We start from the raw sequence: 15,261 nt of genomic DNA on the forward strand, positions 1-15,261 counted from the left end.
GTCTATGAGATTCACAGCTCATCTGCTTTTATTTACATTTATGTAAATTTTACAGTGTCCCAACTTTTTTTGAATTGGGGTTGTAACAACAAAATGACTGAAAGCCGGACCCTTTCGATTCTGATGGACCACACCCTTGCAGCATAAACGATTACAAGTATTACAGAACATTACAACCTGTTTGCAAACAAAGCCGGTCATGACCTGCTGGACTGCAGCAGCAGGGGCGAGTTTCAGACCATCTGCTGCCAGGACGCCGAGCCAAACTGTGTCCATTAAAAAGGCAGTTCCCTGCACGTCTGGGGCCGTGAGGTCGGTCTGCGCTGGGAGGTGATGGGTGAGGGTGAGGGCGGGGGCAGTTAGGCGCAGGTGACGTGGATGGTATCCCAGCAGTCCCTGGACACAGACGTGGCAGATGCTCACCTCCTGCTCCTGCACTGACGTTCAGGTTGTGGAGCAGAATCAGAATTAGCAGAATTTATCAGCCATATATGTTTTCACGTACAGAGAATTTGACCTGGGGCGACGACTTGAGTTTACTATCATTACATCAGTGAACAAAACACCCTGGTTAATTAATGAATTAATCAGGGTGCTGTTCTAATGTACTGACTCTGTTTAACAGCACTAAGATTCTGAAATAATTCCACCACAGCTAATAAATTGACTTTTAAGACACCAAAAATCAGTTTAAAATGAAATTACATCAATTAAGTGCAGTTAATCATCACCATTCAGCTGTAACGTAGATATGTAGCCCGACTGATAAATCAGATGGACTCGTGAGGCTTCAGTAGGTTTGTGTGTAATGGCAGAAATCCTGCCCACCCATTGAGCTGCAGCAGTGCAGACTTTCATAGATCTTTAAATGCTCTTGTTTGAAAGCTCAGCATTTTGAGAGTCCAGTTACCTGCTTAAGGGTTTGGTAAAATACGCAAGCCTATCAGTAGACAACTGGACATATACGCCCATTTTGAATTTGATACCAGCAACATGTTCCAGTAAAGTCGGGACGGGTCTGTTCACCGCTGAGCTTCATCTCCTCTTCTTTAACAGCTCTGTCAGTGTTTGGGAACTGAGGAGAAGCTGCTGTAGCTCTGACAGTGAGATGTTTTCAGTGGAATCAGTTTCAGGGGCTCATTTATCTTATCTGTCATTTCATAATGAGCCAAATGTTCTCAGTGGTGACCGGTCTGGACTGCAGGCAGGTCAGTTTAGCACCCGGACTCCTTTAATACGGAGCAGTGCTGCTGTAGTACAGTCAGAATGTGGTTTAACATCGTCTTGCTGAAATAATCAAGGCCTTCCCTGAAAAAGACGTCGTCTGGACGGCAGCAGATGTTGATAAAACATGTATATACACTATATTGCCAGAAGTATTTGGCCGTCTGCTTTCACACACATATGAAATTGAGTGAGATCCCATTCTTAATCCATGGAATGATTTGTGTCCAGTGGTTATAATCCCACTGACAGTTGACTGTGGAATATTTAGTAGTGAGGAAATTTCACGACTGGACTTGCTGCACAGGTGGCGTCCGATCACGGTACCACGCTGGAATTCACTGAGCTCCTGAGAGCGACCCATTCTTTCACTAATGTCTGTAGAAGCAGTCTGTCCAACCAGTGAAGAGAAGGTACTGGCAGCGACAGCTATCGGCCGCAGGATTGGCTTAGTGTCTGATAGAAATGCAAGTTCACTACCGAGGTGCCGATCAGTTGTCATATCGATCCTGCTTTACGGTGCGGAACCTTGGACCATTCTGGAAGCAGATATGTGAAAATCATCATATTCCGTATGCACTGCCTTTGTCGGATCATTGGTGTGTGGCTGACGTACTGAATTCCCAACAAAACCATCCGTTGACGATGCTGCAAACAGGCCACGGTCCTGACCGAAATCCACTGTCGAAGTGCTGTCGTTCATGGTTTGGACACGGCTGTCATACGCAAGATGCCAACGATCTCCGCCTGCCGTGTAGAGCACTTTTGAGACTGTGACAAAGCACCTGGAAGATGTGCCACGGGCACTAAAGAAGATATTTAGCACTGGCGCTGTCCGGAATCTCATTGGAAGAGGCCTAGGAACGTTCAACCCATGACTGAACAGAATGGACGAGTGAGTGACTGACTGGCAAAATTTGCATATCATTTAGGCCCTAATTAACATGCGCAGTTGGAGATTGGGCTCTGTTATGTACACTTGCAATATATTACAGCACCTACATGCTCTTGAGCGCAGTCTACTTTGTGTGCATTTATCCAGTGCTAGCAGTTTCCCTGCCGCCCGTAACCCTGCCGGCCTTTTTCAACATCAGGTGGGCTGCCAGAGCTGCCCCCAAGCAGGCCAGCCTGCGACATGCAGGGAATCTGCAGCTGCTGTTTGCTGTAGCCGATGCATAATCACGGCTGTGGATCATTAAGAGCCTTCAGAGTCTTTCCAAACTGCCTTTGTGTCGGCTCTCCTCCAGCCCGTGTGTCAGGCTCACGGGACAGAACGTGCAGTGTATGGATAGACGGCTCAGCAGGCAGAAACAGGCTGATTAAGTAGTTGTCTCAACCAGTTTTGTGTGAAGCTTCTGTCTGTAAGTGGATCTCTGCTGCATTTTAACTGCCTGGTATAATAAGAGGTACAGACCTGATCCTGATGCTTGCCTTTCAAGGGGAATTCCACCATTCCTGCATAATTCAGTCATTGAGATGTAAAGAAAGTAATTCGGAGTGTTTCGGTGAGAAATGATGCGTTACAAACCGGGATTTCTTTACAGCGGCGCAGGCAGAAATCAGGGCCCAGTACACAAAGCAAGTATAGCCGTTTTGTTTACTAACCGAGCCAACCAGTGGACCTACATGTGACTTCTGAGGTTTTTTATGCAATAATGATGATGGTAAAATCCCACACTGTCCCACCTTTCTCAGGCATCAGGCATCTTCAAAATGGTCTCATGTAATAGATATCAAGAGGAAGCTTGCAGGCATGAACCTGCTGAGATGTCTGGTTCCTATCACCACCATTGAAATATTTCATTCAGTATTTCAGCTTAAACCACTTGGAATGATTATGGTTATAAAACGAATAGCTCTGGTCCTGAAATCTGGTTGGCCGAGTCGATAAACACACGGGAACTGAACTCTGTATCACTGCACCACCTCGCGAAAAACCCTTGTGCTGTTAATGGATTAATCTTTGACTCTCATGCTGATCGCATGGAGCACCGAGTGCACTGATGAAGTAAGAACCCGTTTTCTGTTTAAACCGAATGGCTGGCGACTTATGTTCTTATCTAGAACCAGGCTGGTCGGCGAGCTAACAGGCTAAACAGCTCCATCGTTAATATCACAGGCTTGAATTAAAGCACTGACAGTGTGATTTACTGTAAAACTGCAGCATTAAAGTCTAAAGAGTGTCTGCATTTTGTTCAGTTGTACCGTCAAACCCAGGCTGAGTCCCAAACGGCTCTGTACTCCCTAAACAGTGTTCTAGCTATGAAAGTTTAGAAGTTCTGGCCTCTACAGTCAAACAGTGCATCGTTTATGGAGTGTGGACGTGTCTGAATCCCAAACGACTGCTTCTTAGCTGTGTTTCGCTCTGTTGGGCTGCAGGATCTAGTATTTAAACTCCTATGTAGTCACTATGTAGGGAGCAGGGAGCCGTTTGAGGTTCAGCCCAGCGGGAGGAGAGGGCGCCGCTGGATTGGTGCTGAATAAAACTCGTGTTGGTAATTTAGTGACCAAAACGTGCTTATAAAGCAAATGGTTTGCATTAAACAGTGCTGTGGTATCATATGTTCATCGTTACACGACAAAAACTTTAAAAAAACTCATGAAATGACCACAATATACAGCAATGGGTGACCAAACGTTCTTCCCCTTCAGTCCGTGGTTGCTTAGCACCAACGCCGTTCTCTAAAGGACCCACGTTTCTTGGCAGATCACTTGTTAATGTCGGTTATTATTTATAATTATAAGTTATTTTCTGAAAAGTCGTGTGTTTTGTCATATTTCATGTTGGCCCATGGCCTTGCATGGCGTTTAGCTTTATAGCATCTTATCAGTTCAATTACCTAGAGATTCCAATATTTTTGGGCTTTGCTTTAAAGGAGAGATTTGGAGGAAAGTCTCATTGCGCTGGAGCTACAAAGCTAATGAGCTAACAAGTACTAGAAGCTAGCGCCACCCAGGTAATCTCAAATAGACTTTCTGCTGTTTCAGCAACCGAGGATCAGAACGCCAAGGCCCACGCCTTCGGACACTGCCCGATCCACAATGCACCGAACCCCTACTACTGCATGGGACTCATGTAGCTCCTTTGGGCTGGACCCGGCCGGGCACCATGAGTAAATGCCCGGCCACCAGACACTCGCTGGCGCGCCCCTCCCCCAGGCCTGGCTCCATGGTGGGGCCCCGGTAACCCTGATCCAGGCAGGGTACACAAGTCCTGTTTATAATTATATTAAAAAATATATTAGGGTGAGAAGTTCGGTCATCCGGGAGGGACTCGGAGTAGAGCCGCTGCTTCTCCACGTCGAGAGGAGCCAGCTGAGGTGGTTCGGGCATCTGGTTAGGATGCCTCTTGGACGCCTCCCTCGGGAGCTGTCACAGGCAAGTCCACCTGGGAGGAGACCCCGGGGAAGACCCAGGACGCGCTGGCGTGACTATATTGCCCAGCTGGCCTGGGAGCGCCTCGGAATCCCCCCCCCGGGGAGCTAGTGGAAGTGGCTGGGGAAAGGGAGGTCTGGGCCTCATTGCTCAGGATGCTGCCCCCGCGACCCGAACCCCGGAGAAGCGGAAGATGATGGATGGATGGATGAATGGATGGATGAATGGATGGATGAATGGATGGATGGATGAATGGATGGATGGATGGATGGATGGATGGATGGATGGATGGACGGACTTTCTGCTGTGGTTTTTCACTCCGTGACGCACTGTTGTCTATGAAAGCAGACAGAAGTATGTTGCATAGCTAGAGTAGAGGTAGCAGGCACCTCGAAGCCTGGAACCAAAGCTTTGTCCACTTTAATACATAACGCTGTAACACAATGTCGGAATCCCCGCTTCATTAGCTGTGTAGCTCCAAACTACAGAAGCAAACATCTTACTGATCTGATCGGCTACATGTGGTGACAGGAGAGTATATATCGCTGTTGTCGGATCAGAATCAGAATCCTTTATTGATCCCAGAGGGAAATTGCAGTTGTTCCAGTTGCAACCATTTATATAAAAGAATAAACACTTTAATAATTTTAAACAAAGATAAAGAGAAGTTTGCAGTATGTCCACGAGATTTAAGCTCTTATGAACACAGTAAAGTGGCGCTGACTGTAATAATTAATATTAAACATCTAGTTCAAATTATAGTACCTCTGAGTTATTGCACATAATTATTATTATTATTACCTATATGAACAGCACAGTTAGGTATTGATTATTGCACAGGTGGACCACACTCAGATGGATCAAAACCTCGTATCTCCAAAATGGTGACTTTACACACTTTACTTCTAATGGAAGTCAATGGAACCAGACGTCTTTCCAAGTCATTTTGGGCCGTTTCTTTTGGTCCGTTCTTCATTAAATTTGCACACAATGGAAAAAGCAACAGGTTTTTTCAGATTATAACAAAAACTGAAAAACAACAAGAATGGAGATACAGGGTTTTCTTCCGACAGCAGCGATAAATATATATATATATATATATATATATATATATATATATATATATATATATATATATATATATATATATATATATATATCGAGCTCACGCTGGAGCCTCTGCTGTCTTCTTCACTAAGTGTGGAGGAGTCATGAGTATTCTGCATTTGCTCGAACATCTGTCCTGCCCCTCTGCATTACCGTCTCACTCATCGCTGACCCTCCCTGCCACAAATCAGCCAGTGCCCTGCTCTCCATTCTGCCCTGCCCACCTGGGATCCTGCTGCTGCACTCTTACACATTAGGGGTGTAACAGTGCAGGTGGTGATCCAACTGCACCAGTTTTAGAACGTTGGAGTGAATTATGATTGATTGTGATATGTATGTACCAGCGGTCGGCGATGTGCGGCTCCGTTACTGCCCAGCTGAATTTTACCTGCAGTAAAGTAAAGCTCTGCTGATCGTTCAACACGGTTTTGGGAATAAACACTGGAGTTTCATGTAGAACGGCTAATTATTTATATATGTACATACAGCGGTGTGAAAAAGTGTTTGCCCCCTTCCTGGTTTCTTATTCTTCTGCTTGATTGTCGCACTTAAACGTTTCAGATCACCAAGCAAATGTAAATGTTAGACCAGGATCACACAGGTAAGCACAAAATGCAGTTTATAACTGAAGGTCTTTATTATTAAGGGAAAAAGAAATCCAAACAGGACCCTGTGTGAAAAAGTGATTGCCCCCTAAACCTAATAACTGGTTGGGCCACCCTCAGCAGCAACAACTGCAATCGAGCGTTTGCGATAACTGGCAGGGAGTCTTTCACAGCGCTGTGGAGGAATTCTGGGCCACTCATCTTCGCAGAATTGTTTTAATTCAGTCATATTGGACGGTTTCCACGAGCCGCCTTATTAAGGTCATGCCACAGCATCTCAATCGGATTCAGGTCAGGACTTTGACTCGGCCACTCCGTCTTAATTTAGTTTCTCTTAAGCCTTTCAGAGGTGGACTTGGTGTGTTTTGTCCTGCTGCAGAACAGGCGTAACATTCTGACCACCTCCTCGTTTCTATGCTCACTGTCCACTTTATCAGCTCCACTGACCGTATAGCTGCTCTCTGTAGTTCTACAGTTACAGACTGTAGTCCATCTGTTTCTCTGATACTCTGTTACCCTGTTCTTCAGTGGTCAGGACCCCCATGGACCCTCACAGAGCAGGTACTGTTTGGGTGGTGGGTCATTCTCAGCACTGCAGTAACACTGACGTGGTGGTGGTGTGTTAGTGTGTGTTGTGCTGGTGCGAGTGGATCAGACACAGCAGTGCTGCTGGAGTTTTTAAACACCTCAGTGTCACTGCTGGACTACGAATAGTCCACCAACCAAAAATATCCAGCCAACAGCGTCCTGTGGGCAGCGTCCTGTGGGCAGCGTCCTGTGGGCAGCGTCCTGTGACCACTGATGAAGGACTAGAGGATGACCAACACAAACTGTGCAGCAGCAGATGAGCTGTCGTCTCTGACTTTACATCTACATGGTGGACCGACGAGGTAGGAGAGTCTAATAGAGTGGACAGTGAGTGGACACAGTGCTTAAAAACTCCAGCACTGCTGTGTCTGATCCACTCAGACCAGCACAACACACACTAACACACCACCACCACGTCAGTGTTTTTTTACATCATGTTTAAGTAATAGTTCATACAGCAGAGGGTTAATGGAAGCAATGAAGAAGCCTGTGTGAATAACCATAATGAGCAATTTAATAAGAGTTAAACATTTAAAACCTGTAAATTTCATAATACATTGGAACCAATTCACGAAACCGTGAAACGAATTACAATCCAATCGAGAGGTCAGAGATTCATGCGCCTGGTGAGCATGAATGCCCAGCCTTTCAGCCGGCCTGCGTTAGCCACCAGGAGCTGTGCTGGTTACTGTGTCTGGAGTGGCGCAGGTGTGTAGCATCATCCACAGCATCAAGTGAAGTTAGGAATGGACTCTCTGTGTTGCTTCCAACCCCTCTGCCCTCCTGTCCTCCCATCCTGTGCTTTATTTTCTCCGTTATTTTTATTTATTTCTTTTTTACTGAGTTGGCAGAAAGTGTACAGGGTTATGTGTCAATTATGCGAGCAAACAGAAGCAGCAGGAGGCAAAGAGCTGGAACTTCAGCCTGAACTCTCGCCTTTCCTGAGAACGTTCAGAGGGTTTTACTCATCTTTCTGTTTCTCTTCAGTTCACAGTGCTTTACTGGCAAGAATAGAACAGCGTAGTTAAAGCAATTAACAGTAAACGCGTATGGAAGACCGCTTTTCCAGTAATACTGCACTGTAGAAACTCCTTAAAGGTTCAAATTACAGATATGATCACATCAACCAGCAAGACTTACTCTCTGCAACTTGGGCCTGATCCCATTTCACCCCTCGCCCCTTCCACTCAGCCCTTAGCCCGTTTTGCTAGGGGTGGGGTGCCCCGATTCTGGTGGAGAGAGAGGGGTGGGGTGAAGTGTTTGGGCTGCATGACCCTCCAAACAGAGGTTCTTTAGAGACTCACTCCAAACTGTGTTCAAATTTGACTAATTTCACCGTAAAGAAATATAATAAACACTGTATGATCTTAGATTAATGTTGTTTCAGTATGTTATGGTCCTTTTCTTCATAACCTAGTTAAATTACCCGTTCCGCCTTAAATACTCCAGCACTTCTGACTCCTGAAGCGCCAGAATGTACCTGCTGCTCCATTTAAGGTGGAACGGGAAAATTCGACCAACAATCTGGAGAATCTCTGACTTCAGCTTCACATCACTGAAGAATTAGGGGGGGTGATAATAAATAACTGCCCCCCTCTTTGAAGGCGTATGATCCCTAAATGTAACTAAAGCCCAGCAGTGAGGAGCTGAACTTTCCCCTCCTCTGCTGTCCCTGCAGACGGGCAGGGTCGCCTACAGAGCGGCGCTAGTAGCTGTTAATGAAGTGATGCTCTTTTATTAGAGGGTCTCATTTCAGAGGAAGATCTCAACCACTGCCCTGTAGCTCAGTTCAGAGGGGCAACACTCCAAAACCAGGGGTCTGGGTAAAGATAAGAAATGGGACTGGGCCTTTGTCCGCTTTGAGATCACAGTGTGGTCAAAGACAGCCTGGTCAATCTACAGTGGCCAGTTTCAGTAGCCAGGCTGCGCTCGCCGAGTCTGTTACTCTCTCTCTCCCCATTTGTATCCCTCTCTGTCTTTTCCCCTCGGGCCGTGTATGAATACAAAGCATGTCGAAGCGGCTGCTATGACAGTAGCTGATGCAGGCTGCGCACCGTTCTCCAGTCAATTACCTTCTAATGATGACTGAATGTGAATTGCCTCGCGTCTCCATGAGTCAATGCTCAGAGAGCCTCTTTAGTAGGCACAATGGTGGATATGGAGACAGAGTGTTTTTACAAGTGCTGAACATGTGCTTGACTGAGAGATGGGCCTTATCAGGTGAGCACAGGACAGGCTTTGTAACCGGGGAGAGAGAACTGAAATACTTCATCCACATTTCTGACCACAGAGAGGTGCATTCTTCCAAATAGTGTTGTGTGGTCCACCACCCAAACAATACAGGGTGATTCATAAAGATTGATCTGATTAAAAATGATTGATTTCACTGTAAATCATCACAGATCAGTGCAGTGAGCTGTAAACGGTTTAAATGAGCATAAAGTTTATTATGTAGTTCTACAAGGTCTCAGTCTGAACCTCCTCCAGCTGGACGGACGACATCAACACCACAGTCAAACTCATCCCAGACTGGACTGAGCGTGTCGGGCGTCGCCGCTCTCACGGCTCTTTCAGTGGGATCTCGGAGATCATCCAGTGCTGTGGAACCAGCGCCGAACGCTCTGAGCTGCTGGAGCTTCACTGCAGATGAAAATCCCGCTGCTCAGTTCTGACGGATTCACTCTGATTGACGTGGAGAACGCAGAACGTTCTGCTCAGGGGTCTCAGCTCCTCTCAGACTGAAGGAGCCGGTCAGAAGCTCTATGACCCCCTCTTACAGTTGGAGTGTGATTGGTTCCTCGGCGCCTGACGGCTGTAAAAATATGGGGCTTTGAAATCGGAGGAATCTTTTTTATCACCCTGTACTTTATCAGCAGTAGTGCTGTGGTCAGTGATTAATGGGTTCAAGGGGGTCTGAAAAATTGTGCGTGACAACAGACTGGCTGCAGTCTTTCATAGTACTCCTACATTGTGGGCCCACGGTGCTGTGTGGAAGTCAGAGACTTTCATTTCCAGTCAAAATGACAACTTATTAACTTTTCAACATCTGCAAAAAAGCTGAAAGAATGAACAGAAAATCACAGAAGCAGCTTAAATGTATTTGTTCAGGGTTTTTTTCCTTTATTACAACATCTATTGTTGCCTGGAGACCTTTTTCAAAGAGACCTGCAGGGATTTTTTCCACTCCCCCGACATGCAGTCTTAGAAGTTGGTTGTATTTTCTGCTTCCATGATTTAAAGACCCGGGGAACCTAAATCTGTGCTCCAATGTTCCACTGACCAGTGAATCACTGATTCGCCGTCTTGGATAACTCTTCCGTAAACATTCCGCTGACCAATCACAGGGCTGCGTCTCTGGCTCCGCCCACACAGAACAGTTTCAGAGTCAGAGAAACTTAGTGAGCAAAAGCTAGCAAGCTAGGCTATCTGTCTCTAGCTGACTGTCGCCTGATCATTCGTTTATTCACACATTTGTCCTTTCCTTCGTTCATTCTTTGCTTCATCTGTCCATTTGTTTGTCCATCTGCACGTCTGTTTGTCCATTCCTTTGCGTGTTGATTCGTCCGTCTAGTTGTTTCTTTCCACACGTCTGTTCGTCTTTGTACTTTACGTCCAGTTACTGTCACATAAAAGCAGCACGATCATATTTGTTTTTTATGCAACAGTGAGTTCCGCCCACGCGAGCCGATTGGTTGAGTTGTTCTAGCTGCTGTTATTTCACCATAACACCACAAACACTATCACTCCACTGAGACGCCGTTGCTAAGCAACCACTCTGACAGCTGTAGGAGACGCTCGAGCCATCTGAACATTTTCACTTCTTACTTTGCCACGAACAGAAAACGGACACTGTTAAGACCACATCTGACCGACAGCCGATTTGGTCCGACTCTGAAGACGAGACGACACTAAATTCCCAAACTGTCGTCACCACTGAGCAGCTTTTCAGTTGGCAGCTGAGACAGAAGAACAGCTGAACAACCTGGAATCAGCCAGAAATGAACCCAACACCATTCGCCAGACGTGTCTGATCTTCAGAGTCGGACCGAATCAGACTGAGCCGTAAAACTGACCCAGTAAAAACAGAGAAGCTGCTCAGTGGAGACGACAGTTTGGGAATTTAGTGTAAGGAGCTGGAGAACGAACTGCCGGCTGAGCAGCGAGTGGGCGGAGCTCGTTACTCTGACGTAGCAACGAGCTGCTCGTTAAGGAGCTGTAATTAGGAGGAAGGAGCTGAACATTAAAACATATTAAAGCCGCGTTCACGGCCAGTTTATTCATTTCTTACTGTATTTATTTACCTGCTGTATTAAAGCAGTAGAGACACTCCAGGAGGGAGTTATCACCAGTAACATCACGGCTGAGATGATCTACGGCCACCAGATCACAGCCGGGATGTTATTTCAGGATAACACACTCTCGGGTTCTACTGCTGTATGAGTGTGAGTGGCAGAGCAGACTAGGAATGTTATACAGAGAGCTGTCAATCCGGCTGCTCATTAGCCACGCCTACACTGTTCTGATCAGCGGTTTTAGGCTGTGTTTTATCATAATTATATCTTTCATTCAAGCTTTGCTGACATAACACTCAACTTTAGTATCTTAGAAGTTCCCTGTGACAATAATAAGGGACTTTAATTAATCCCAAGCACATTCAGTGATGTCATGGTCTGGGCTCGGGGGTGGTCAGTCCAATGTTTTATTTGCAGTCTTTGTTCTGTCCATTTCCTTTTCTTAGTAACGGCATCTTGACAGTTGCACCTCCTTTCAGGGTTGAGTAGTCTTCTACAGTGAAAGGTTGGAGGAAACAGCTGTGGAAGGTTGGAGGAAACAGCTGTGGAAGGTTGGAGGAAACAGCTGAGAAAGGTTGGAGGAAACAGCTGAGGAAGGTTGGAGGAAACAGCTGAGGAAGGTTGGAGGAAACAGCTGAGGAAGGTTGGAGGAAACAGCTGTGGAAGGTTGGAGGAAACAGCTGTGGAAGGTTGGAGGAAACAGCTGTGGAAGGTTGGAGGAAACAGCTGAGGAAGGTTGGAGGAAACAGCTGAGGAAGGTTGGAGGAAACAGCTGTGGAAGGTTGGAGGAAACAGCTGAGGAAGGTTGGAGGAAACAGCTGAGGAAGGTTGGAGGAAACAGCTGTGGAAGGTCAGAGATGAAAGCTTTCAGTGCTGTTAATCTGAAGGGGACAGTTTTGATGGTCTACCAGCTCTTTCGTGGTCATTAGGAGTCATTCTGTCTGTATTATTTTTCTGGGTCACGGCTGAATGAGCTGACTGAAAGGAGGTCTCAGACTTTTGCACAGTGCTGTACGAAGAACATATTTCAAATGAAGTGGTCAGTGAGTGGAAGTAACCCAGATAGCAGAGTTTCCAAAGTGGACGGTGTGTATATTGTCTTTGGTGAAGGTGTTTTTCACCTTCAGGTAAGGGTGGGTCACACGGACCAGAACGTGTCCTTTAATTACTCTTCCGGAGATCCTCCTGCTGTCGTGTTCTGTGGATGGGCGTTCATGCAGGGGAGACTTATTGGTGTTTCACTCTGCTAACAGGCTCTGTGGTGGAGTTCTAGACCATTAACCTGGTCGACTCCTTCGCTCAGCGTGAGGATTAACTGGGAAAAGCTCGACTTCATTCTCCACTCCGGCCTGTCCTCGCTGGCCCGTGTCACTGCTCCGCTATGACGCGTCCTCCCCGACCTTCACTCTGTTACCCCATTTCCGATTAAATTCAGGAGGAAGAGTGTAATTTGTCATGGCTGTGCAGTTGTGGGACTCTCCCTATCTCTCTTCCTTCCTTTCTTAAAGGGGACACGTCGTGGAAAAGCAAATTTCCCTTCCCTTTTTTGAAATGAACGAGTTTGATGTAGTATATTAACATTTATACAGTTAAATTTCATAGCTGTACTTTTTTATAATTTACTGTTTAAAAAAAAAAAAAGAATGGACCTGGAGTCCAAACATTTACACGCATCAGCCAGAACATTCTGACCACATATCAGCTCCACTGACCGTATAGCTGCACTCTGTAGTTCTACAGTTACAGACTGTAGTCCATCTGTTTCTCTGATACTCTGTTACCCTGTTCTTCAGTGGTCAGGACCCCCATGGACCCTCACAGAGCAGGTACTATTTGGGTGGTGGGTCATTCTCAGCACTGCAGTAACAATGATGTGTGTTAGTGTGTGTTGCGCTGGTGCGAGTGGATCAGACACATCACTGTAAACACTGTGTCCACTCACTGTCCACTCTATTAGACACTCCTACCTTGTCGGTCCACCTTGTAGATGTAAAGTCAGAGACGGCAGCTCATCTGCTGCTGCAGTTTGTGTTGGTCATCCTCTAGAACGGAGCATTTCACGCCAAACCCCTCGTATCTTATTGGGCAGAATTTTTGAAAAATCAGTGACATTTTCCTTTAATAGAGTTGAGTAATAAGTGGAATTACAGGCACAAAGATGTGGCAAAGTCGGTCTGAAGTTATAAGAACAGGAAAGTTCAAGTTCAGTAAAACAGTCTTGCCGAACTTCGCAAGGGATTACATTTACTTTCTACCTGCGGCTTTGCTCGAAGTGTTTTTGGCTTTGAGTTTAGAGCCAAAGGAATGTGGAGTTGGGACTTGGATGAGAAAATAATCCCAACAGCAGTTCTGTTGGATTTGCTCGCTTTGCCTTGTTGCAGAGTTGGACTGAGACTGCAGTGGGATCAGACAGGATGTGCTATCAGATATGATGTAAGAGCCCCTGAAACTGCAGACGCTGTGGAGAGTTCTTCCAAACTGAAGCTGAATCCGTCGCCTTCGCTCTTTGCTAAGTTTGAACCAAAACCCAGGATTCGTTCCAAGCACAGATGGAAGTCACTGCCGTGTCAGCTGGCCAGACGAGTGGAAGAGAAGCAGCATTCTCCTTTGTTTGTTTATCTGTTTATTTTAGATCTAAGTCCTGCAAACGTCTAGACACGAGACAGTTAGAAACTAGGACTTCTGTCTTCAAAGATTAGAATTCACTAAAACGGTAAAGTGCACCAAATTATACGAGTGCTTGTTTATTGCTCAGGAATATTCGCGCTCTGTCACTCACATTTGCCAACATATAAGCCAAATCCTTTTTGCCATGAAGAAAGAGACACTTAACTTCTATGTAGATCACAGGGAAAGCAGTAATATTGAACTTTGAAGGTATTTCCCTTCAAATGTACTTAAGTATAAAGTAAAAGTACTAAAAGAGGAATTCTGGCTCTGATGTCCTGTTATCATTTTTATAACCAGACTGGCTTCATGAACTCATTTCAGGTGAAAGTCCTCCAGCGTCTCTCTTGGTAAACCAGTCTTTTAATAGAAGGTCATTAATTAGTGACGCTGACGTCTATTAAAATGATCAGAAGCACAAAACACTGAAGGTAAACAGTTTCCATCAGGGAGAACCGAGTGGCTCTGAAATCACTTTTTACACACAAGCAAAGTTTCAGTTTCAGATTTATTTACAACTTAGTTCCAAGTTTAAGTTGAATAAAAACTGGCTTTAAACTCAGGATCACAGATGAGCTCCTTTACTATGTTGATCTGTAGGCGTCTGTTCATAAACATAAACCAGCCCAAACTCATTTACTATAAAATGAAACGGTGTTTGTAGAAATTCAGAAAAAAGCCGCGTCAGTCTCGACTGCATATGTGGACATATTTCTATATTGAGCTCTATTTACACAAAGTTAGGTTAGTTCATCATTTATGTTGAACAGACTCTCCTAAAGTTTTACGCTGCTGTATAGATTTTGCAGAAACAGATCTATGGTCTAAAACTGTAAACCTAACAAATGCACCTGTATGGTTGATGTTTCTGATAAAACTGGCCAGTGACTGCAGGTAGAAGTTGGGAGAACCCAATAAACTGGCAACTCTGAGTAAGCCGTCCATGGTTTTTGTTTTGGTACAGGTCTGGCCGTCCAGTCAGCTTCATGGTAGTGTTCAACACGCCGAGTCCTCTCAGCAAGATCTCCTGGGTCAACCGCCTTCATCTGGCCAAGATAGCACAGAGTGAGTCCTCATTTTGTGCCTCCTTTGAGTCTTCACACACTTGGATGACTTGTCATTCCGAGACATAATGCTTTCAATTGCTAAGATGTTTTGAAGAGTGCACAGTGACTGACAGGCTCTAAATGAAACGTCTGATGCTACCGTGGATGAACTGTTTTTCTCCTGCCGACTCATCCACGAGTTCACCAGAAGAAAGACAATTTCTATGACATTCTTCTGTCTGACCTTTTTTGCACCGTGCGGTCAGCAGCCGTGGTTAGAATGCCAAAATACCAAAGCCTGAGACTTTTTTTTGCCTCTTGCTCGTTGCGAAATATGCAGAGATAAAACTCGAATTC

The 15,261-nt window shown here is 45.6% G+C and overlaps 1 protein-coding gene across 1 annotated transcript in view; it reads left to right on the plus strand.

Annotated features, from left to right (window-relative positions):
* arhgef10la (Rho guanine nucleotide exchange factor (GEF) 10-like a) overlaps window positions 1-15,261 on the plus strand; it is a 263,737-nt gene that overhangs the window by 132,503 nt on the left and 115,973 nt on the right. The window contains exon 19 of the mRNA XM_017716475.2: window positions 14,823-14,923. Within this exon, the coding sequence (XP_017571964.1) occupies window positions 14,823-14,923 (101 nt within the window). The remainder of the gene's footprint in view (window positions 1-14,822; window positions 14,924-15,261) is intronic.

The sequence above is a fragment of the Pygocentrus nattereri genome, chromosome 21 (genome assembly GCF_015220715.1).
Source record: "Pygocentrus nattereri isolate fPygNat1 chromosome 21, fPygNat1.pri, whole genome shotgun sequence".
Classification (NCBI taxonomy): Eukaryota; Metazoa; Chordata; class Actinopteri; order Characiformes; family Serrasalmidae; genus Pygocentrus; species Pygocentrus nattereri.